Source organism: Cornus florida, unplaced genomic scaffold (assembly GCF_030987335.1).
Source record: "Cornus florida cultivar Cherokee Brave unplaced genomic scaffold, ASM3098733v1 CherokeeBrave_3.0.0_Hap2_Chr02, whole genome shotgun sequence".
Lineage (NCBI taxonomy): Eukaryota > Viridiplantae > Streptophyta > Magnoliopsida > Cornales > Cornaceae > Cornus > Cornus florida.
The window spans coordinates 65916148-65940408 of record NW_026775572.1 but is presented as its reverse complement, the minus strand read 5'-3'; the positions used below and the strand labels follow the sequence as shown (position 1 = coordinate 65940408).

General features: G+C 31.9%; 2 protein-coding genes across 3 annotated transcripts in view; both read left to right on the top strand.

Annotated features, from left to right (window-relative positions):
• LOC132296350 (uncharacterized) lies at positions 1-465 on the top strand. Its single transcript, XM_059794562.1, has one exon. It carries the CDS (start codon positions 1-3, stop codon positions 463-465), a length of 465 nt encoding a protein of 154 aa, XP_059650545.1.
• Positions 466-14106: 13641 nt separating this feature from the next.
• LOC132295188 (probable 3-hydroxyisobutyryl-CoA hydrolase 3) overlaps positions 14107-24261 on the top strand; it is a 28398-nt gene continuing 18243 nt past the window's right edge. Inside the window, exons 1-7 of one of the 2 annotated variants that reach the window (XM_059793352.1) lie at positions 14107-14211; positions 15075-15155; positions 16510-16578; positions 21703-21766; positions 21905-21984; positions 22291-22374; positions 23006-23090. In XM_059793352.1, coding sequence (XP_059649335.1) covers positions 14164-14211; positions 15075-15155; positions 16510-16578; positions 21703-21766; positions 21905-21984; positions 22291-22374; positions 23006-23090 — 511 coding nt within the window. In that variant the 5' untranslated portion in view covers positions 14107-14163. The remainder of the gene's footprint in view (positions 14212-15074; positions 15156-16509; positions 16579-21702; positions 21767-21904; positions 21985-22290; positions 22375-23005; positions 23091-24261) is intronic. The other variant, XM_059793353.1, reaches the window with a different exon arrangement.

Sequence of the window (24261 nt, the reverse complement as noted above, 5' to 3'; positions counted from 1 at the left end):
ATGACAAGTAAGTTTTATTTAGTGGACTCTGGGTATGCCAATCAACCGGGGTTTTTGGCCCCTTACCGGGGTCAACGTTACCACATGCAGAAATATCGTAGACATACTAGAGGACCACGTGGTAGAGAAGAGGTGTACAATTTTAGGCACTCGTCATTGAGGAATATCATAGAGCGATGTTTTGGGTTGGTAAAGATGAGATTCGCTATATTGAAGCAAATGCCCCCTTATCACTTTGACACTCAAGTTCTTATTATCATTGCTCGTTGTACATTGCATAATTTCATAAGATCCCAAGGTAAATCTGATGAAATTTTTTATTCTGAAACCCCTCAATCTTCACAAAATGAACCTGATGTGGATGACGATGTTCAGGTGGCCAGTGCTACTAATACACAGATACGACAAATGGATATTTATCGTGATGGTATTGCCAACCTAATTTGGGAGCATTGTAATCACTAATTATAAAACTGTCCAATAGTGTGTAGAATTTTAATATGGATAACTGTAATAACTAATTATATTACGTAAATTAAACTCAGATGTTCCTTATTTATGGATAACTGTAATAACTAATCATATTAGGACATCAAATATTAAATGCTTTAGTACTTGTAGGCGCACTTATGTATAGGCTTGAAGGTGAACGACCACAATGTGCACGTGGTAGAGGTCCTATACATCTGTATAGGGCTCGAACTCCAAAAAATGATGGTCGACAATTTTATCGGTGTCCAACTCAGGAGGTATGGTTTTAAACTTTTAGGCGTTATTTCTGTTACTGTTTCCTAATTGTATAATTTATATTTCTTATAGTCACATATGAATGCATTTATGTGGGTGGATGAGTTGCATCAAGATGCACAAGTTGAAAAACAGGTTCAATCTGACTTGGACAGAGTCATTGCAATGATTCAAAATGAACAATGTAGACTTTTTTTACATGCTCTTCCTAGGTTGTGGATGTCTTGCTATCACAATCATGTTTATTGTGATTGTCCTCTTGTTGCTCATTATCGTTGTTATTGAAAGATGAAGTTAGATAAACTTCCATCTTTTGTAATATATGACATGTAATACGTATTTAGTTAATTTCCTGTGTTTCATTTGGTATGTAATATATACTTAAATGGTATATTTTGAACTGCGTATTAGTTGCTGTTGTGTTCTCTTCTCTGTCATTTTGGGTAGAGCATTTGTAAAATTTGCTACTGAGGTCATTTACACTCTAAATTTGCAACTTAGTCTGAAAAAAGGTTAGATATATCTTGTTTACTACTTCTAATTATTTCATTCCTACCGTGTGTTATTTTGTTTTTCTCTAATGTTGTTCATGTGTTTGGTTTTGCATGAGGTTATTTACACTTTAAATTTACAACTAAGCCTGAAAAAAGGTTAGATATATCTTGTTTACTACTTCTAATTATTTCATTCCTACCGTGTTATTTTGTTTTTATCTAATGTTGTTCATGTGTTTTGTTTTGCATGAGGTCATTTACACTTTAAATTTACAACTAAGCTTGAAAAAAGGGTAGATATATCTTGTTTACTACTTCTAATTATTTCATTCCTACTGTGTGTTATTTTGTTTTTATCTAATGTTGTTCATGTGTTTTGTTTTGCATGAGGTCATTTACACTCCAAATTTGCAGCTTAACCTGAAAAAATGTTAGATATATCTTGTTTACTACTTCTAATTATTTCATTCCTACCGTGTGTTATTTTGTTTTTATCTAATATTGTTTATGTGTTTTGTTTTGCATGAGGTCATTTACACTCCAAATTTGCAGCTTAGCCTGAAAAAATGTTAGATATATCTTGTTTACTACTTCTAATTATTTCATTCCTACCATATGTTATTTTATTTTTTTCTAATATTGTTCATGTGTTTTATTTTGCATGAGGTCATTTACACTCCAAATTTGCAGCTTAGCCTGAAAGAAGGTTAGATATATCTTGCTGGAAAAGGAAATTTGTGGACGGTGTCCCTTGTTAATTGAATTTTGTGGGCGGTGTCCCTTGTTGAAATAATTTTGTGGGCGGTGTCGCTTGTTAAATGAATTTTGTGGGCAGTGTCCCTTGTTGAATTAATTTTGTGGGCGGTGTCCCTTGTGTTTATTGCGTTTTGAAATTTTGGAAATGTCCATTTTTAAGGGAAAATCATGCCGGATTTTTTAAAAATAAAATAAAAAAATTGAATTTAACTCTGCTTTATATTTTGCTATTATAGGTAATGTCTTGTTTTACATTCAAATTCATTTTTTGCTACTACATTGAAGGACATGGCATTAAGTTGTAGGTAGTGGCACCAGTGGGATTGATAGGAAGCATTCTCTAGTTGCTGCAAATCCAGGAAGCTAGTGATCTCTAAGTTAATCAAATGGAGGCCTAAGCAAGTATAAAGAAGTGGGTGTACATTTTATGGAATGAATATTAGTGATCTCCAATTGTGTGTACATTTTATGTAATGAAGTGTGTGTGTACACACATACTATTTTTAAGGAATGCCTAGCTCCTTATATGTGGAAGTATATATGTGAATGGTGCAACACTCAAGTTCTTAAGATTGTGATGTACAAAGCAAAACTATATGTGGAAGTATATATGTGAATGTTGTTCAGTCTTATAAGAGAGGGATCTTCCTTGATTGCTTGCTTTTAATCTTTATTCATATTTATCAATTCTGCTTATGGTTGGATATTGTATGAAATATTCACAAGTCGGTTATCAAAATAAATACTCAAGAAAAGGGGAAATGGTTTCATGACTAAACAAAAAAATATTACCAATTTGAAGGACCTCCACTACAAAATTTTAAACTAATCTAAGTGAAGTAAAACTATTCACAAGCTTCAATGTCTACCAAATCTCAACTCTGACCAATTCAAGAAGATCAACGTTTTGGCTTTGTTTATTGTTAGTTTTAACTACAAGGATCTCTCTCTCTCACACATTCATCATGAATTTATATAATATATATATATATATATATATATATATATATATATATATATATATATATATGAAACAAAACAAAGTTAAATGGAATGCAAGCCAAAAGAAAAAGATAAATGGAGTGCAAAGATCTGCTCTCATTGAAAGATTATTACAAAGTTAGATTTGTAATTTGGTTGCCATTAATCATGTTTATGCAGATTTATTCATTATTACAAAGTTTAAGGTTTGTAGTTTGGTTGCCACTATACATGTAAATTTATTCAAAAAAAAAATTTCCTAACTCTAATGCAGAATATTTTTATTTTTATTTTTTTAAAATTTTAACAAATTATCTCAAATCATAAAAAAAAATGGACTATTTACATATAAACTTACAATTGTATTCATATATATAATTTTTCAAAACAAAAACAAAACAGTCTTTACCAAACAGGTATTCTGTTATTGATTCAGAATTTTTGATAACAAAACTAACTTCCCAAACGTGTTTTGTTTTCGGATTCCTTAAAACGCATGATAATACCAAACGCGTTATCATGTTTCTGATATACAATTATCAAAAACGAAATAATCGTTACCAAACATGGATCCGATTTATACTAAAACATACCAATACCAAAACGGCTGTTTTCATATCATACCAAACCATAACATATAACGTTATCACCATCCAAACGGACCCCAATATCACCAAATTCTTGCTATTGGTTTTGGCCCAAATTTGGTATTGTTTTTTACACTATTCAAAACCAAATCAGCCTACACCAAACGAGATAGGAGCCCAAAACCGAAACCAAAACCACAAAACCAATATCGTTTTGGCCTTCCGAACAGGCCCTAAGCTTCAAGTCATATCTTGGGCGATACACTCGGTCGGTTTTATTCTCAACCTTGCATATGATAAACTCAGTGCAAACGGCCCTAAATATGTCCAATTCTTCTATATGATCATTTCATTAGGACGAAAAATACAATTAATTAATTCACTGCAACAATTCCTTAAAACGTAGGCCACTTAAAACTACTTCAAAGACTTGTTAATCTATTTGCTAATATTACAACCAGAGGCGGTGAACTTAGTTTTCTCAAGTCTTTCACAAACTTGAGCTACTTGTAGTAGACCAAAAAGAACAAAAAGGTAAATTTGTCTAATTATACATAATAAAATAGTAAATGGTCACTCATTAGAAATTAAATGTGTAATTGGTCACTAATTTTTTTATTTAAATTTTATTTTTGTGGTCACTCTAAAGCAGTTTTGTTTATGTTTGGTACTAAAATCTAATTTTCTTTTCTCTATCTCTCTCTCCTCTTCATTCCATATTTGTTATTTTCCTATATCATTATAATTACACCACATGTAATTATTGAATATATATTTAAGTGTTGTTGGAATTGGTAAAATTTCCGTTACTATGAAAGATTTTGAGCACTTTTATTTAAAGAAATTTTTGGTGCATTGGATCGGATTTTTCTAAATCAGGTTCTATTGTTCGATCTTTACCTTAAATTAATTTGTAGTCTTATTAAGCAAAATTGTATATTATGTTGGTGATGTGTGACCATTTTTATGTCTACTAGAAAGTATGAATCTGAATATAAAATAATTAAAAAGAAGAGAAGAAATAGATAGACTAATTCAATTTCAAAAAGGAGCTCTTGATAACTTTATTATAACTAATAATCAAAACATTAGTTAATAACTCCTTTTTCAAATTGTGGTTTAATGTGATACTTTATATTCAATTAGTGAATGATGTGTATTCGTCATTTGGTATTTAAATCGAGGTGTCCACTTGATTACAGAAGTAATTTATATATATACGAGGGCGTGTCATATGACAGAATTTTGTGTTATTATAAAGGGTAAATTACACAGACCCCTGAGGTTAGGTCATATTTAGCTAGAAGAAGATTTTGGTTTTAACTTTCACTTACATCCTAATTTACTTTTTAGCCTCTTACACATGAATTGACTATTTTACCCTCAAATTTTTTAATACAAAATATATATAATCATAAATGACAAAAACACCCTCAGTATATATATATATATATACAGAAAATAGCGGCAGCGGCGTGAAGAGGCAAAACAGGAACAGAATTCGTAGATCAGCGTTGCACTGTGCCTCGTGTCGATGATTGACGCCTCGCCGGTACTTGAACAAGCTGTTGCCGGGGACGAAACCTCAAGATCTCCGACTTCGGCCCTGGTTCCTCACCATCACCGGCACCGAAGCCCTCTGCTTTATCGACTTCTTCACCACCATACATGTTTTCAGCTTGGACAGCTTCAGTGGAGCCTATGTCATGAAGACCCAAGCCCTTGGTAAGTGCTTAAATGTTGCACATTTCAGCACCTAAGTTAGGGTATTTCAGTCTTTGCATCTATCTTATTTTCATGTTTTAGTCTTAATTTATGTTTATGTGTATTTCAGGGCAATAAAGTTCAAACGGGTTTAAATCGGTCCATTATCGCATTTTTGGAGACAAGCAGAAAGTTTCAGAACACATCAGGACAAATTCAGAAGGAAGTAGAAAAATGTAATAGACACTGCATTGTGTCAGCTTTTGGCGTCCGGATACAAGTCTACATTGCACTGCGTCCACACGCCAGGCTTACTGGCAGCAATTTAAGTTACGGGTTTAACCTGTTTTGATGGCTATTGGATTTGGTCTTTTTGGCTTATTTTTGTACCATATAGGCTTTATTAAGTTTTGTATTAAAGGGAAAACAGGACCTTTATTTAAAGTTAGTTTTCATTATTTATTATTATTAAGTTTTATATTCTGTAAATTATATCGCTCTCTCTGGAAAAAGGCGAAAGAGGATAATAGAAGAAGAACGGGCTAGGTTTTTGAAAAAACTCAGAGATGAAGGGCCAAAAGATGGAGATGGAGCTTGTTGACACCATGATCCTCTCCTCCATGAGCTAGTTCTTCATTTAGGGCTTGGATGAATCTTAAGTTCATGTAAGCTAAACCTTTGTATTTCTTTTATTGGGAAATTATTATGTTGTAATTAAATATATGGCCTTGTGATTTATTTATATATACATGCTTGATTTGACAAATTAGGGCTTATATTGATGAATTCTTCCATTGAAATCTCTAAGTTGATTGTATGTCTATATATGATTAATTAGGGATTTTATTCTTTATCAGATGATTAAAAATTAATTCTTTCATTAATTCTATATGTAATTTGCATGTCTATGTGTGATTACTTTAGAATTATATTCTACACTAGATACTTTTTGTAATTGTATTTAGTGATGGCCATAGCATGATACTTATTTGATACAATTGTCAATTAATTTGATGGATAAAGGCTTAATCTTAATGTGTTGTTATACAAATTAGTTTACTTGTCATTAGTTAATTGTAGTAAAGTAGGCAATTCGTACTTGATTATGTTAATCCGTGCTTCTAATTACAATTAGTATTATCCTTTTAATTGATTTGTGCTCTTATTTGATATATTTGTGAATGTGTATGGTGGGTTATGACGTAGTCTTGAATGGGTTCTACACTTTAGTTTAATTGTCATTAGGTAGATAATTCATTCTTGATGTTGACAATTTATGCTTACAATTATGATTTGTGATGATAACGTGGCCACATTTATGATTAAACTAATGATTTCCCCATTAATTGGAAACATAAGGTTAATTGCATGAGCTTAGTGGTGAATCCTAACCCTAAGACTCTCTTCCTATCTCTTTGATTCTTAGTTTAATTTACTTACATTGTCATTTCCATTTCCATGCTTTCAATTGAACTCTAACTTAATCACTTCACCAAACTCTTTTTCTCTCAAACTCTCTCTTTCTCTCTGTCTTGTGCAATCTCATTAGCACTAAAATCAAGTTTTATCCCAACACGTGTTTAATCCCTTAGGAACGATCCATTCTCACTTCATACTTGACTGTATAAATGTTAAACGGCTTTTATATAAATTTAAAGTATGATGCCCGTTTGATACCATTTCCAAAACCAAAGTGTTGTGCATTATTTTGTGCACATGCTCGGGTTGCATCAGCCCTCCTAGAGAGGATTGATCTTGGTAGGCGCTACGTAGCCACTGCCGCGGTAGTGTCAGTGTTCCAGCGTTTGATTTTCGGTGGAAGGTCGAGCAGAGATCTGACGTCCGCCTTCATCTCCAACATCAAAGTGATGGGTATGTGGTGATTGATGATCCTGAAACATCCCCATTTTTCACATGCTTCTATTAGTTTCTGGGATTGTGACGGAAAATCTTGAAGATCAATCATTGGAACACCCATGTCCATTCTTTTTAGGTTTTGATTGTTTGTTGTGGAAATTAGGGTAATAACATATTTTTATATCTCTGGCAGATTAATTAATTGTTTAATTAATTGAACAATTGCCAAAGATTTTGCCGGCTTGTCTCCTTTTTGTGTGGATGTGTATGGTCATCAAATTTGTCATGGTGAGGTGGTAGTTGATAGAGACAACAACAACAGAGACCTTGCTGCGACAGATGGCGTCATTTGCCTTGGTTTCGGCACTAAGGTAGGTAAATCTGCCACAGTGGAAGAAGACAATGACGGGGAGGAGATCTTTGGACGTGAATTGGGTATGATGAGGGTATGAGGAGGAAGAAGAGGAAGTTGTATGATGGGGATAGTTTGGTCAGAAAAATAGTCAATGGGAGGTCAAAGGGTAACATAGTCATTTAACACCTCATAAGTACCATGTTCCTACCAAAAATTGACATTTGGGGTGTAAGTGAAATGTTAAACCATTAATTCAAATATAAGTGAAATCTAAAACCAAAATCTCCATCTAGCTGAAAAATAACCTAACCTCAGGGGGTCTGAGTGTAATTTACCCTATTAGAAATGGTTCACTATCATTAATAAAGAATGAATTCTTTTTAAATGAAAAAATGAACTGGATCTACGATGTGGAGCTAGAGTTGTGAGAGTCGTCGTAATAACTCACTCCACATCGCTGTCATGGTGAATGACTCTCAAGTTAAGAAAGGTACCGACTCTTGTATTAATTAGTAGTTGCTTTGATTTATTTAGCGAGGTCCATAGGAACTAATGACCGGTACTTTGGGTATCTATTAATTAATAGATTGGGAACATACTCTCAAGAGTTACATCGGTGTTGTTTTATTTTGACTTGATTAATTTGATCACGGAAAATCTAGGTGCCCCAGTGGTTTTGATAAAAAATAAGTTTATTTATTAAATATATTATTTTATCAAATAAGTCTTTTTACATGGTCAAGTGATGTAGGATTTTTGTAATTCTATTAATGTGATAAGCAAATTTCGTAGTACAAAACTCACTCAATATAATTTAATGATTATATGATTAGTGAGTGAAATAGAAATAAATTAGTTAGGTGAATTGAGTATGAAGACAAAACTTCTTGAAGAAGTCTACACCAAAAGGGCAAAAAGATCTGAGATGTAGGCAAAATAATCCAATGATCTTCTACAAATGGCAAGACAGTCCAAAGATCTTTTACAAAGGGCAAAACAATCTAAAGATGAACTTCAAAGGGAAAAGATGTAATTTTCTCAATTATGAGTTTAAAAGGTAAGAATCACACTTGATTTCATCTATCCATCTGGGTACATGCATACAACCAAATGTTTGGCATTGATTATGTTGAGATATTTGCACCCGTAGCTCGTTCGAAACTATTAGATTGATAATAAATTTGGTGGTAAAAAACAATTGGAGAATCACCAAATGGATGTGAAATTGATTTTTTTGAATGGTTTTATCGGAGAAGATGTGTATGTTCAACAACCTGGGCTATGTTGTGAAAGGGCAAGAAGACAGTTTTAAAGTTGAAAAAGGCTTTATGTGACTTGAAGCAAGCAATAAGGATAAACAGATTGATAAATATTTTTTAGACAGCAATTTTTCAAAGTGTCCATAAAAACATGTTCTTTACACCAAAGTTAGTGAGAATGGGGATGTATTTTTTGTTTGCTTGTATGTGGATGATTTGATCTTTACAAGTAGCAATCCAAGAATGTTTGAAGATTTCAAGAATGTTATAGCTCATGAGTTTGAGATGACAGATATTGGAATCATGTCTTATTATCTTGAATTTGAGGTCAAGCAAATGAAGGATGTAATATCATTCCCAAGAAGGCTATGTTAAGGAAATTCTCAATAAATTCAAGATGGAAGATTGTAAATTAGTGAATACAACCATTGAAGTTTGAATCAAGTTGTCAAGAGATGAAGATGGAGAGATAGTAGATCTAACATTTTTTTTAAGTCTTGTTGGAAGTTTGAGATACTTAACTTGCACAAGGCCGGACATACTCTTCGCGGTTGGGTTGTTAGTTGATTTATGAAAAAACTCACTATGATTCATTTTAAGGCAACTAAGAGAATTCTTCGTTACATTAAATGTACATTTCAATTTTTGGTTGTTCTATTCATTTTCTAACAATTTCAAGTGGTTATTGTAATAGTGATTGGGTTGGAGATTTGACTGATAGAAAAAGTGCTTTCGATTATATTTTCTTCATGGGAAATACGGCTTTCAAAGGGTGTTCAAAGAAACAAGTGATTATCACCTTGTCAACTTGTGTAGTGGAATATGTGTAGCCACTTCATGTGTTTGTCAAGCAATCCCGTTGAGGAATTTGTTGAAGGAATTACACATGTCGCAAGAAGAGTTGAGGGAGATTTTTGTGGACAACAAATCAGTAAGTACTTTAGCCAATTATGCATAACCAAGAAGGAAGTGAAACTCAAGTTCATGAAGTGACAAAACCAAGTTGCAGATATTTTCACCAAGTCCCTCAAGTTTGTAAAATTTCACAAGTTAAAGAGTTTATGCACTTTAAAATTCACGTGAGGCACTAATCCACTAAACTATTGAGGCAACTGCGTTAAAAATTAAACTTGATTATTATTTTTAATGTTTTTTTTTGGAAGTTATGAGTCTTTCTATTTGGTTTGTAAATTTTTGTTAGTGTTAGTGTGAAACATGAGAGTTAAGGCTACTAATGGTCATGTATTCTATCCATTTGAAACACGGGGAATAAAATATTTCCTAGTGTTCCTCCATTCACTTCTCTTAAACATTATTTAGTTTTGCGTGTGTATTTAGGCCACTTATTTCCAACATGCCCTTACACGAGTACATGCCGAGGTATGTTAGAGATTGGAATCTGATCGTATCTCCGACTTTTATCAGACTCCAAACATGCCAAGTTTTTAGAAAGTCCTGAAATCAAATCTTTTCGGAAAAATAACATTTAGGTAGAATTAGGATTCCAAAATAACAAAGTGATTTATTTTAAAAGTTTATTTTCATACTTTAGTTCAATTAACTAAAATAATTACATAGAAAACTATTGTTCAAGTCCAAACTACCCTCCAAACTAATATTTCAAAATACCTAATTATCTTTTATTAAATAAATAATTCCTTCACACAAACTTTTTAGAAAAACCCACTCAAATATGACTGTTTTTATTTTATTTTTTATTTCTTCAAATATGCACTCCAAACTAATGAATATCCAATTAACTAACAGTTTCATACAAGGAAGATTGCTTCATTCGATCAAACCAGACGCTCATCTATGAAACCTCTTGCGCATCATCAATCAAAGAAAAATCACAAGTTATACAATATGTGCATTTACATATAAATATATATATATATAGCAAATTATTAGATATATTGATTCGATTATGTGTTTGGGTTACAGATTTTTACGAATTCAAATAGGAATCATGCTTTGAAGGAATTATTTGATTTAAAAAATAATTTTTTTGGACGTTATACATGAGCATCCATGAAGAGAATATTTGCCATTAGTGGTAAATATGTACAATACTCCACTCTTATAGCAGATGCTAAACATAATTCCGACTATATCGGGGAATTATGTTTAGTCACAATTATGTTTAGCGTTCTCCTTGTTACACACGCACAGGGCGGCTCAATATAATTTGAGGCTTTTGACGAAAAAAAATAAAATGGTCTTTTAATAGAGTCTACCTATATGTTCATGCTAATAATATGCTTATTATTTGGTTTGTGATTTTTAAGCATAGTACTAAATTTTTTTCAATATCTAATTCTATTGTTAGTTAATTGACTACTACCGACTTTCTAGAAGTCATAAAAGTCATATTCAACAATATAAATAAAAATAATGACTACTCACAAACAAAATAAATAATTTTATAATAACAAAATTTAATAAAACTATAAATTAATTGAAGTTATAGAACAATAGAAACCGATTTCAAGGAATTTGGTCTAATACTCCAAAAAAATTCTTTAATAGAATAAAAGTTCATTCAAAGTCTTGTGACGGAGTGAGGTTGTAAATTGTAGGAGTGGAGAAGATAAAAATAAAAATAAAAAATTATAATGAGAGGAGAAAAAGTATGTAGAGGAGAAAAAATACGTGAAGAAAAAAAATAATAATAATAAAAAAATAAAAGTTAATAGGTGTCTTAAAAAAATATAGTAAGTTTCACAACTCCCACCTCAATGGATAATATTTATGGTTGGTGTAATGATAACGATGAGTAATATACTCATGAGATAAGGATGAGAGAGAGATAAAAAAAAATAATAATAATATAAATATAGAAATATTTTGGGACTAATGTTAAATTTCTCTATTGAATGAGGTTTAATGATAGAAGAAAATAAAATTTTTAGGTAGCTTATAATATATAAGGAAAAAATTTTGGGCGCTTGGAAAAAAAGAAAGAAAAAGATAATACACAATAGAAATCTTATAGGTCACTGTCAATCTATTTGTTGATATTTAATAATTAACTTAATTATTTTAAGAAAGTTATAATATATAAAGAAATAAAAAATAATGAGGCTTTCTTATTAACGGAGGCCTTAGACAACCGCCTAACTCACTTAAGGCTCCAGTCGCTCCCGCGTGCACATATATATATATATATATATATACACACACACATGTAAAAGATTTTACAAAATTTCAAAGGACAAACTAGGTGGTGGTCACATTCAGCAGTATTAATGTGTTATTACGGGGGTAGTTGAAGAAATAAATGTAAGTCGACTGCCAACGCTTTTAATTAAGATTTCCTTTCACATGCTGTACGTACCAGCTGCATTGCTTGACGGGCAACAACTTCCTTAAACAAAATGGGAAAAGCATCAAATGACCCTCAGTCAGTGCATTAATATTGATATATATATATCATCTTCATTCATTTTCTTGATGTTCATATTTTTTTTTCCTTAATTGACAACACATACACCTATTCACACATCCACTTTATTTATTTAATTTAATTAAAAAGTTAAAAAATATACTCTAAAAATTATATAATCCCTGAATTATTGTTCTCCACCCATCATCACTTAACATCTAAGCAAAAGGGGAATAAAATTTACACATAATTTAATACATGTGTTAGGTGTCAAGTGGTGATTGGCCTGCCCCAAGACCATTTAATAATATATCTACCTTGGTGGCATCCTTAGCAGAATACAATGAACACACAGACCTATATGTACAATTGTACATAATAGGTTTCTATGTATATTTAATTCTGTACTTTTCAATAAATGCGGCACAAAACAAACTGTACTTGAAAAAAAATAAATAAAACATAAAAAAATACCAAATAATGAAGAAACTCAAAAAGGCTGAGAAACTAAAATGCACGAAAACTTCTACAAAAGAGTCGTATTCATGTCAAATTTTGACACTATCGAATACTCCTCGAATATGTGTCGGACATTTCATATATATGTCCGTAAATAAAAATTAATTTTATTATTTTGGACATTTCACCGACACTTTACGGACACTTCTCTGACACTTCTCAAAAACTTTTTGGACATTTCTAATACAAGTCTATCGAGTAATCTTAAAATTAGTATAAATACTTTAGTGACAAAGTAGTGAAATAATTATGTATGTTATATAAAAATCATTACAATAATAAAATAATTTCATTTTTTTATTCATTTCATAGCAACTCTTAGTATATAAATATAAATTAATTAAAGTTTTATAATACTATTACTGGATAAATATATAAAAATAAAAATTTATATTTATAAGCAGCTGTGCTCACGACTCCACATCGTACCTACGTCTTACTTTTTAAAAATTTAACGTGTTAATATATTTGTATCGTATTGTATTTGTGTTCGTGCTACATAATAAATTTTGCCACGCCACTAAATAAAATTTACATATTTTTGACACATTTGTTGAAGTAGTGATTGATCCGCGACAATAGTAACAGACCATTTAATAATTCCATTCTATACCTACATGCACAATTGAACAGTCGCACCATTGTATATATATATATCATTTAGGTTTCTATGTGTATGTAACTCTGCACTTTCAATAAAAGCGCCATAAAACAAACTGTACTAGAAAAAGAAAAAGACAAACTGTACCAGAAAAAGAAAAAGATAAAAAAAATTAAAAGAAAAATTAATAGAGAGACGTCAAAAGGAAAAAAAATTAATTACGTCAGTTTGTGAGTTGTAATTTATTAAATATTAATATGTAATGATAAAATTTATTAAAATAAAATATTTTTATTAATGTAACAAAATATAATTGGTTAACACTTTATATGATGTTGCACGAGTTATGAAATAAACTATCTATGAGGAAAAATTACTACATAGTCTTAACCGGTCAACACTTTATATCTAAGTAGAAATCTAAATGAAATTTTCACATTTCTGACAAATTTGCTTACGTGGTGATTCGTCCTGGACCAATGCTACAAATCATCTAATAAATTCTCTATAATAAGAAATTACTACATGATCTCGGCTAATCAATACTTAATATCTAAGCAAAAATCTGAATAAAATTTTCACATTTCTGACAAATTTGCTTACGTAGTGATTGGTCCCGGACCAATGCTACAAACCATCTAATAAACTCTCTATGATGAGAAATTACTACATGATCTCAGCCAATCAACGCTTAATATTTACGTAAAAGTTTGAATAAAATTTTCACATTTCTGACAAATTTGCTTACACCGTGATTGGCTCCGGACCAAAGCTACAAACCATCTAATAATTTCTATACCTACCTTGTATATATATCTAAACATACACAGACATATATGTACATATAGGTTTCTGTCTCCCTGTACATTTAGTTCAATAAAACCAAACCCTCTTATTTTCTCAAGGCTCTCAGCTTTCATGGCTTCCTACAACTCGTTTGACGACCCAAATGGAGACCTTAACCAGGTACTACTTAATTTCTTTTTCTTTTCATTTGTCGATAAATTTATTTAATCATTTAAAAATTGTATCATGACTTATTTATCTTTTTATTTATTTATTTTTCTCTATTATTTCCATCATCGTAGATTTATATACTGAAAATTATATAGTTTGAAGCTAGAAAGAGATACAAAAAATATGGGGAAAGTATCACACTGCATGATAAATAAATTGTAGAAACAAGACGTTGTATAGCTTGTGTGTCCCACCTCTACAGAATTTATTAAATATTTTAAAACACTAGTGCATTTTTTTATATTTATTTTTATATAAAAAGAAAAAGAAAAATTTGGTATGCTAATTAGATGGCTAGTATATATTCTCTGGTCCCAAATTCTTTCATAATTGCTATAGTCCCAAATTCTTAGCTTCATGTATTCTCCACATATGTATCTAAGAATGGAATATATATATTCTCTATTTGAGAAAATACTAAATTATACATACATATATATATATATATATATATATATATATAACGAAGAATTAACCTAACTCGTTAGTCACTTCGGACTCTCGATGATTTGTGAATTCCAAATGCACGTAATTGCCTGCAAATTATGTGCATCATTTAAATCAGGCTTCACTTTCAGTGAAACTTGAATCCCAAAAAGCTTTAAAGACTTTACCTGCCAACGATGTGAATTCCGAAGTGACGATGACGTTGATTTCCAACAAATAAAAGCCTAAATTTTAAATTTTTATCTTCCTCAACGCTAACAATACTGTTTCTTGGCAACTAGACTCGAAACAAAAAACTTGAAAATTAATTGTAGCACATGATTGAATCCATGTTACGTATTTATTAGCAATTTATTGCGTGACAGGTACTTTTTGAAGCAAACTCATGTGTTTTGAAGGTTGCACTAAATAGACCAGAGAAACTAAATTGTCTCACCTATGGAATGGTATGTTATCATTATTATTATTATTATTATTATTTAAAGAAGAATGGTATGTTAATCTCTATATGTGATCATGTTATTGTTTTCCTACTTATATAAATAATGTATGAATTGGTGCATTTTATTATCCATTTACTATATTAATCACACGCACATGAAAAACAATATTAAGAGAAAAAGATAAATTGTGAAATTTTTTTTAACTCATTTAAAATATGTACGACAAATATCGTGAAACAAGAATAAATTAAGAAATTAATACAACAGTAAACATGCACCACACAAAATACAAAAGATTTACACGATTCAGCGCAAAGCTTACGTCCATAATAAAAATCAAGCCAAAAGTCAAACCGATTTCAGCCGGTGAGAGATCTGTGGTCCTAGATGCAACCCAACGAGACGGTTTATCTAACCACCGTGAGGGTGCAAACACATGATTATTGACTTGAACTTGCTGTAAATTTGACCCAAGTCCTTATCTTGTGATAACAAAAGGTTTCAGATTAAAGTGAGAAAACACATAGCCTGCTGGCAGGTTGGTCTCTGCTGTTTTTAGGGCACCGGAGAGAATTCGAATCCTTCAATTAATATATTATTCTCTTTATGCTTTCATATTTTATTTCTATTGGCATATTGAAAATAGGTGGTGTTTGATAAAACTAAAATTTTAAATGCCGAAATTTTCTAAAGCAATTATAAGGTATTGTTTAATAATTCAATTTAGCACTCAATTCTAAATAAATTAAGTACTTATCAGTTAAGTTTCTTTTAAAATTGCAATTAATTATATATATATATATATATATATATATATATATGAATTAAGATTCACTTAAAATTATAAGTGAATGAGACTTCAGTTATAACTAGCACCGAATATTAAATGCTTCAGATTCAAACAGATTCTCTGTTTATAATTAACACTTAAAATTAAAGTTCTTAAAATTTTCTCTACTTAATTTTTACTTTTATCAAATATCATAAATTGATTTTTTTTATTTTTTTTTATTTATTTTTTTAAAGCTTGAGAAGAAACTCACACACTTACTTTTACTTATATATGGAGACTTGAACTCTTGTACGTTTTACTTTGAATAGTCAAGAAGTAATAATATTCACTTAAAATTTTAACACATTTAATTGAATATGTAAGCACTTAAACAAGAGTTTCTCTACTTGATTAAAGATTTTCTCAAGCTTGTTTTGTAATGCAAACGTCTCATCATCCTTCTATTATGTAGCCATGGTATATATATATGTGTGTGTGCATATATATATATATATATTTCTAATAGCTAATGAAATATGCATATGCAATGACAATGATATGTAATAGAACCTTTTTCATTTGCAGATCTCTCAGATGGAAAAGACTCTGAAAGCGTATGAGAGCGATCCGAGTGTCAGAATTGTAATTTTAAAGGTCAGAAAGGACGTACACTTATTACGAATAGTAACATATATCATTGTTTTCATTTAACATAAAGTGAAAATATTTACAAAGAAGGTTATGATGATAAATGAAAGATGTGAAGTATACACTTTGGTATTAAAATGTGTCGGATCGAGTTATAATTTTTAATTTATTTTTAAATTTTAATATCAAAAGTAAAACTGCACGTGCAAGCCTACTCCAAACCAATGTGAACATCACTTAGAGAGGTATGGTAGTGAGGACACTAATTGCACATAGTATATTTTGTGTTAAATTGAGAGCTATGAGTTTTTAAGTAGAAAACACGTGTATTTCAACCGCAAGTGTTTCAAACACAATTGGTAACACTTTACGTAGGTTGAAAGGTAGCCCTTAAAAAAAAAGAAAAAAAAAACCACGTTATAAAACAGAACCGGTTGCACATTTTTTTTTTTTTTTTTTTTTTTTTGTATATTTTAAATTCAAGTCAATTTATAAATATTAACAGATGTCCATACACAGCCCAAAGGATAGTTAGCCAAGAGCTAAACAACCAAAAGGGCCCAGGCTTGGCCCAAAGGCCAACAAGGCTTAAGGAACCAAAAACAGTTACATAGTTGTTACTGAAGTCCTCATATCCGGTGAACATGGAGTGGCTCCAACATATCCGGTTGCACTTGTTCAAACTAAAAAGAAAAGTTCTTTTTAGTCAAATTTGAATTCCTTTTTGGTTTGGTTTTAGAGAGAAACTTTTGCACAAAACTACTAAGTTTTCTAAGGGTTACTAGGTCTCTCTAAACACATATAAATATTCTTTATGATCTCAAAAATCATTACGTCTTTTGTGATTAAGTTTCCAAAACCCTAGAGAGCTATTAAGAGGTTTTCAGAGATTATTTATTTTTTACATTGAGAATACACATACTATTAGGGTTGTGGATCACATTTAGGTAGAGAAGTCCATTATGAAAAGGCACAACCGGTTACACTTCGGTAGAATGTTTGGAATGGTAATTCATTTTAGCGAAATTGGTTGCGCTAAACGGTTGCACTTGTGCATGAATTGGTTCCCTATTCCAAATTGAAAAGTTGTTCAACAGGATTAATATGGAAATTCTTTAGTAGGCAAATTGTGAACCCTTGTCCAACAAGGAATTGGTGTGAATACTCTATAAATACAGATAGGTGTGAGAGATAAATAATTGTAGAAAGAAAAAGTGAGTTGAGTTTGTGAGAAGAGAAAATGTGTAATCAAGTTTTTGAAGTAAAGATAGTAAGTCTTTGCCCGTGGACGTAGGCAATTTGTCGAACCACTAAATCTCGTTTTGCTTATGTGTGCTTTTATCTGTTCTATTTGCCAATTGTTTGTGTGAAATCATAACAACTGGTATCTGAGCCATGGCGGCAACTATTACGTATGGAAAGTACGTGGTCTAGAAGTTTGATGGAAGAAGTAATTAACTTTAGTTTTTAACAAGTTTGGATGCGGGATTTATTAATTCAATATGGTCTAGGAGAGGCTTTGGGTAAGAAACTGGAAAAGATGGAAGATGCAGATTGGTGGAAGATCAACTTGAAGGTAATGAGTGCGATTTGATTAACATTGGCGGATGATATTGTTTATGATGTGATAAAAGAAGATTTAGCAGTGGACATTTGGAAGAAGTTAGAGAATCTGTATATGGGAAAGAATCTCACCACTAGTTAGTATTAAAGCACGAGTTGTATTACTTTAGGAGAAAAGAAGGAGTAAGCCTGTAAGAACATCTTACTCAGTTCAACAAAATTATTTTTAATTTATCTAATGTTGATGTTAAGTTAAGTGATAAGGACAAAACAATTATTTTGTTAACAACGGTACGCCTCTACCCATAAGCATTTATGGGAGAGATACCATCCGGTGGAACAAGTTAAGAGTTTTTTGTTTTCTAATGAAAGTTGAATGATTAAGAGAGTCGTGATGCTCAAGCCCAAGTTTATTTTGCTCAAGAGAAGAAGATATTTGGAGCTTCAAGAAACCTTGTGCCATTGTTAGAGAAAAGGTGCTACAAGTGTGGGAGAAATGGGCATATTAAGTGGTATTGTCCAGAAAGAAAGGAGAGTGTATCTGTTAATGTTGTTATGGCACAAGTTATGAAAGAAGGAAGTGAAAGTGATGGAGCATTATCAATAATTGATAACAAGGAAGAAGCTAAGGAGTGAATACTTGATTCTGCTTGTTCCTTTCATGTATGTCCTCATAAAGAATAGTTTGCTACATAGAAATCTATAGGTGGTAAGGTATTTATGGGGAATAATACCTTTTGTGTTATCGGAATTGGAACAATCAAAATCAAAACAACGAATGGTTTTGTAAAAATTCTAACGAATGCTTGCCATATTCTAGTGTTAGAAGGAATGTGATATATGTCAGAACATTGGATTCCAAGGGTTATTGGTGTGAAGTAAAGAATGGATTGATGAAGATTAGAAGGGGATCACATGTTACTCTTTTGGGAAGGAAGGTCAACAATCTCTATATTTTATTGGGAAATACTATGCTAGGCGGAGTAGTTACAAAGACAAAATAAAAGACTATTTCGAGATCTACTAGAGTGGAGGATTAAGAGCAGTAAGAGAAGAAAGAAGTCTTGGCAATTGCAAGAGCACCAATCTTTATCCCAGAAGCAAGAAGAGTTCGATTTGGTGATGCAAAGTACATTCCAAGTTTAATTATATGAACTTAGAATTTACTAGGAATAGATAAGTATGGTGGTACGATGAAGAACAATAAGAAAGAAGAAGATGCTAGGTTCAAGGTTGAGGATTTTTTTAGTCGAGTTGGAGCTATGGAGGAGCACGTGAAGACATAATTTTGATCTAAGGTGGAAATTGTTAGAGTTGTGGCTCAAATTCAAGAATATAATTTCATTATGGAAAAGTGCAACCTGTTGCGATTTAGTGGACTTGGTTGCGCTTGGGAAGAATGTTTGGAACGGTAATTCAATTTAGCGAAATCGGTTGCGCTTTTGCGTGAATTGGTTTCCTATTCCAAATTGGAAAGTTGTTTTCCTTAGTAGGCAAATTATGAACCCTTATCCAATAAGGAATTGGTGTGACGACTTTATAAATAGAGATGGATGTGAGAGATTTATAGAGAGAGAAAGAAAGAAATAATTGTAGAAATAAAGAGTGAGTTTAGTTTGTGAGAAGAGAAAGAGTGTGTAATCAAGTTTTTAAAGTAAAGATAATCGTTCTTCGCCCGTGGACGTAGGCAATTTGCTGAACTACTAAATCTCGTTTTGCTTATATGTGCTTTTATCTATTCTATTTGTCAATTGTGTATGTGAAATCATAACACATACTAAACACATGAGTGATTTAGGATGTGGTTCTCTTATTGTCGGAGTTTGTGCCAATTAAATATCTATTACTACTAGTCGTTAAAACAAATTTGCTCTTTCAACTTTAACAACTTAAGTTTGAAGAAAAGGAGGAAGAGATCACACTTTGAAGGGGTCAGGGCATTCATGGAGTGTTCGTTGATCTACCAGCAATCCTTCTACACGGATCATAGGAATATAAGCCTAAAGTTAAACACGTTTGGACGGGAGAGTCGTAGAGCTAAAGACGTTTAGTAATTGGTTTTGTGATCCAGTGAAGAGGGTGTGAGACTAAGTCAAAGTCCATTTTACTTTGCTTAAAGTATATTTCATAGTGGATCTTTTCGCTTAAGACCGCGAGACAGTCTTCGAGGTTTTTCCCTGTAATTGGATGATTTTGTCCAATTAGAGTTTCCTCACTAAAATCCTGGTACCCTACTTTTACTTTACTTGCACTTTGTTTTGGTTTGTAGGTTAATTAATTTGATTTTATTTCGATAAAGTTATTATTTGGCAAAAATCAGATAATAAGGCAAGTTGAATCTATTCACCACCTATAGGTATTTAACCATATTCATATTATATTGTAATTGGTAATATTCGATATCAAAACAAGTTCGATCAAGGTAAAATGGGCCAAATTGAGTTTCTTAATAGCACTATTTAGACCATATAAGGCTGCAGCCAAGTCTTTATCAAACTTCAAACGGGAATGACAAATCTCTACAGGAGCAAATGAATATGTGTTATTTGTGTTGGGAAATCCTAACAATTTGCTTATATAAAAATAATAATAAATAAATTAAATCGGACTATCTAGTCCCCAATCCCTATGTAAGTCCCCATTCCATCTCAAACTTCATTGTTTATAAATATCTTAGAGTCCATTGACCAAAAACTTTGAAGTATAATAAAGTTTATGAGTTGGGCATTATTTAGTGGCTTAGTATAACGGATAGGCACTTCCTATTTATCCAAAAACTTAAACTATTGGATAGTGCTACATATCCACCCATTTATACCCATTTCACTTTCCATCCAGACCCGATGTGGGATAAGTACCCCTTGTAACATTCTCCCCTACCCGAATTTGTAACGTCTTCGTTGCGATTGAGCCATCCTACTTACCCGAGTGGGCTCACCCGGACGCCTTCGAATTGGGCGTTTGGCGTGACACCGGATCAAGGACTGAATTTGACTCCAATACCAACTGTTACAGGTGGGTGCTTGCCCATTTACCCAAAAATTTTTGCTCACCCGTTACACTTAGTGTGATAAGGGGAAACTTGTCCTACGTCGGATCCAGATGGAAAAGTGAATGGATATATATTGGTTGGGTCGAATTGCGAAAGATCTACCCATTATAGTTGGTATCAGAGCCAGACCATTACTTGATCCGGTGTCATGACACCAAGCACTCAGCCTGGAGGGTGTCTGAGTCTGCACTTCAGGTAGGCAGGGTGGTCGAGCCGCAACGAGGGCATTGCGTGTTCGGGTGGGAGAGAATGTAACAAGGTCCCATATTAGATCCGAATGAAAAAGTGAATGGGTATATATGGGTTGGGTATTAGTCCTACCTAATAGTTTAAGCTTTTGGGTCGGATCATAAGGCACCCATCCGTTATACTTAGTCGGTTCTACGAGTGAGTGTGCCTATGTTCAAGTGCCTCTCCCCTTAGTTTGCCTGGAGATTAAAAAAAGTTTAGAAATTTCTAAACTAATATTTTCTAATATACATTTTTTCATCCATTGTTTAATATTTCTATTACAGGGAAAGGGAAAAGCATTTTGTGCTGGTGGAGATGTGGTCAGAGTAATTCAATTTGTAAAAGCAGGTTTTTTAGATTTTCTTTTACTACTTGATTGTTGTTCTTTTTCTACTAATTTTGGGGGGGAAAAAAAAGATTGGTTGTGAAAATATTATGAAAACATCTTTTTATTTATGTTGGTGATAAATTACTTTCACATGTCAGGACACTGGAGCTTTGGCGCAAGTTATTACAGGAAACAGCTCACATTAGACTATCTACTTGCTACATACAAGAAACCTTTGGTGAGATACGTATATTTACATAAAAATAACGATAAGCAATTGGACAGTCAGGATGTATCTAATAGTTTTATATGAGTGGGAGATGATACATGATGATATAATTAAATATAATGATGCCATCCTTTACTCACATAATTTTAGTTGGATGTATATGACTCTCAAACAGTCACATTTTGTATTATTATATTACTCTTTATATAATTTTATTCATACTCTGACTAATATATTATTATCTATTTTTCCATTTCTTTCCTTCTTTTCTTACCTTAAATCTCTATTTTAATCCAAATATCAATATTACTGAAGGTGTCCCTCATAAATGGAATTGTAATGGGAGGTGGTGCTGGACTAACCATGCATGGAAGGATTCGAATTGTCACTGAGAATGCTGTACTAATCTCTCATTTTCACTCAACATACTCTCATATGTTTAATTAGTGACTTTATTATCTTGTGACAATTAATTTGATTATTTGATAAAATTAGTTTTCTTTTTTGCAACCTTTGTGTTATTTATTTGTGTTAGTATTTGAAAACGATGTTAGTGAGAACATCTAAGAAAGGAGATGCTACCATAAACATTGATTATTTCTTTATATTCTTTCTATATCTTTTAGAATCTAAATTAATAAGATATTAGCCAGAACATTAGAAATTATTCTAATGATTATTTTGAACTGTTACTATTTCCTTAGTTTTTATATTATTTTATTATTTTTTATTTAGTACTCACATACACATGCCTCCACTGAGGCTCGAACCCCTGATCTATCTTTGGGAAATAGGGGCTGGTATCGCTAGGCCGCCTGTTAATTATTTCCTTTAGTTTATATATATGTATAACAATTCCAGATTATACAAGTAGTTTGTGATACTATAAATCTATTAGGAATTTCAAAATACAACCTTTCAAGAAGATAATTTATATATAAAATATGTATTTGCTAAAGTTGTATCCAAACAAGAAAATCAAATATAAAATGATCATTGATTTGTTGTTTTTATGGATGTTTGGATATAGGTTTTTGCAATGCCAGAAGCATCAATAGGCCTTTTCCCTGATGTTGGAGCATCACACTTCCTTTCTAGGCTGCCTGGCCATTTTGGTATCCTTTCCAACTCTTCTTTCTTGTTAGAAAATTCAGCAAATTACATTGATATATTATTATTTAAACAACACTTTTATGATTTTAAATTTCTTGTCACCATTATGAAATGTGCATATTATGGACATTGGACAGTCAGATAATTTAGAATTGATGGTGTGAGTAAAATGTAATGGGAGAAAAGCTATGCAATTGAATAACTAAAATGCTTGGTGTTGTACATTTACTCGATTTCCATAGTATGACTTATGCTGTGTTTGGCGGCACCAAGTTTACCCTTTAATAAAAAATAATAATAATATATATTTAGTGGCATCGAATTGGCGTTATGGATTTGGAATAAGAAAAAATTTAGTACGAATTTTAAACTAAACTTGCTTCAATCCTAAATCCAAGGCACCGATTCGGTACTTCCAAACATAACATTAGGTGATTTCCTAAACATTTTTTAGCCCTCTTGATCCTTCGGACTTGATGTCTACTATGCACCAGTAAATTTGCCTTCAAGATGGAACCAAGTTTAATGCTCGAACCTATGGATTTTTTTTTCTTTCTCGATGAATGGTGGAAGAAAATGTTTGGAAGTTTCAATCCCAAATCCAAGGCACCGATTCGGTACTTCCAAATATAGCATTAGTTGATTTCCTAAACATTATTTAGCCCTCTTGATCCTTCGGACTTGATGTCTACTATGCACCGGTAAATTTGCCTTCAAGATGGAACCAAGTTTAATGCTTGATGTCAACCTATGGATTTTTTTTCTTTCTCGATGAATGGTGGAAGAAAATGTTTAGAAGTTCTTAATACGTTTTTTTTTTTTTTTTTTTTTTTTTTCAGAAATACTAAGAATCATATAAGTCTTTAGAATGGTTCTGTTCCTATAAAGACTTAGAATGCCATACCAACATGTTAAAAAATAAAAAGACAAAAAAGAATTTGTAAGAATGCAATGTATACTAAGAATCTTAATCTGGTTTTAACACCTTATTTTAAGTCTCTGGTTTGACATCAGCATAGTCTTCAATCTTAACCGAAGGTAGTGTTCAGCATTGCTTCCCTCTTCCATAGCCGATTCACCATCAACATGTTGGGGATATTTAACTTCCTCCAATTGACGTGACTCAACTGTCAACTTTTGTTGTGAGTTAAATCCCTCCTTCATCATATACAG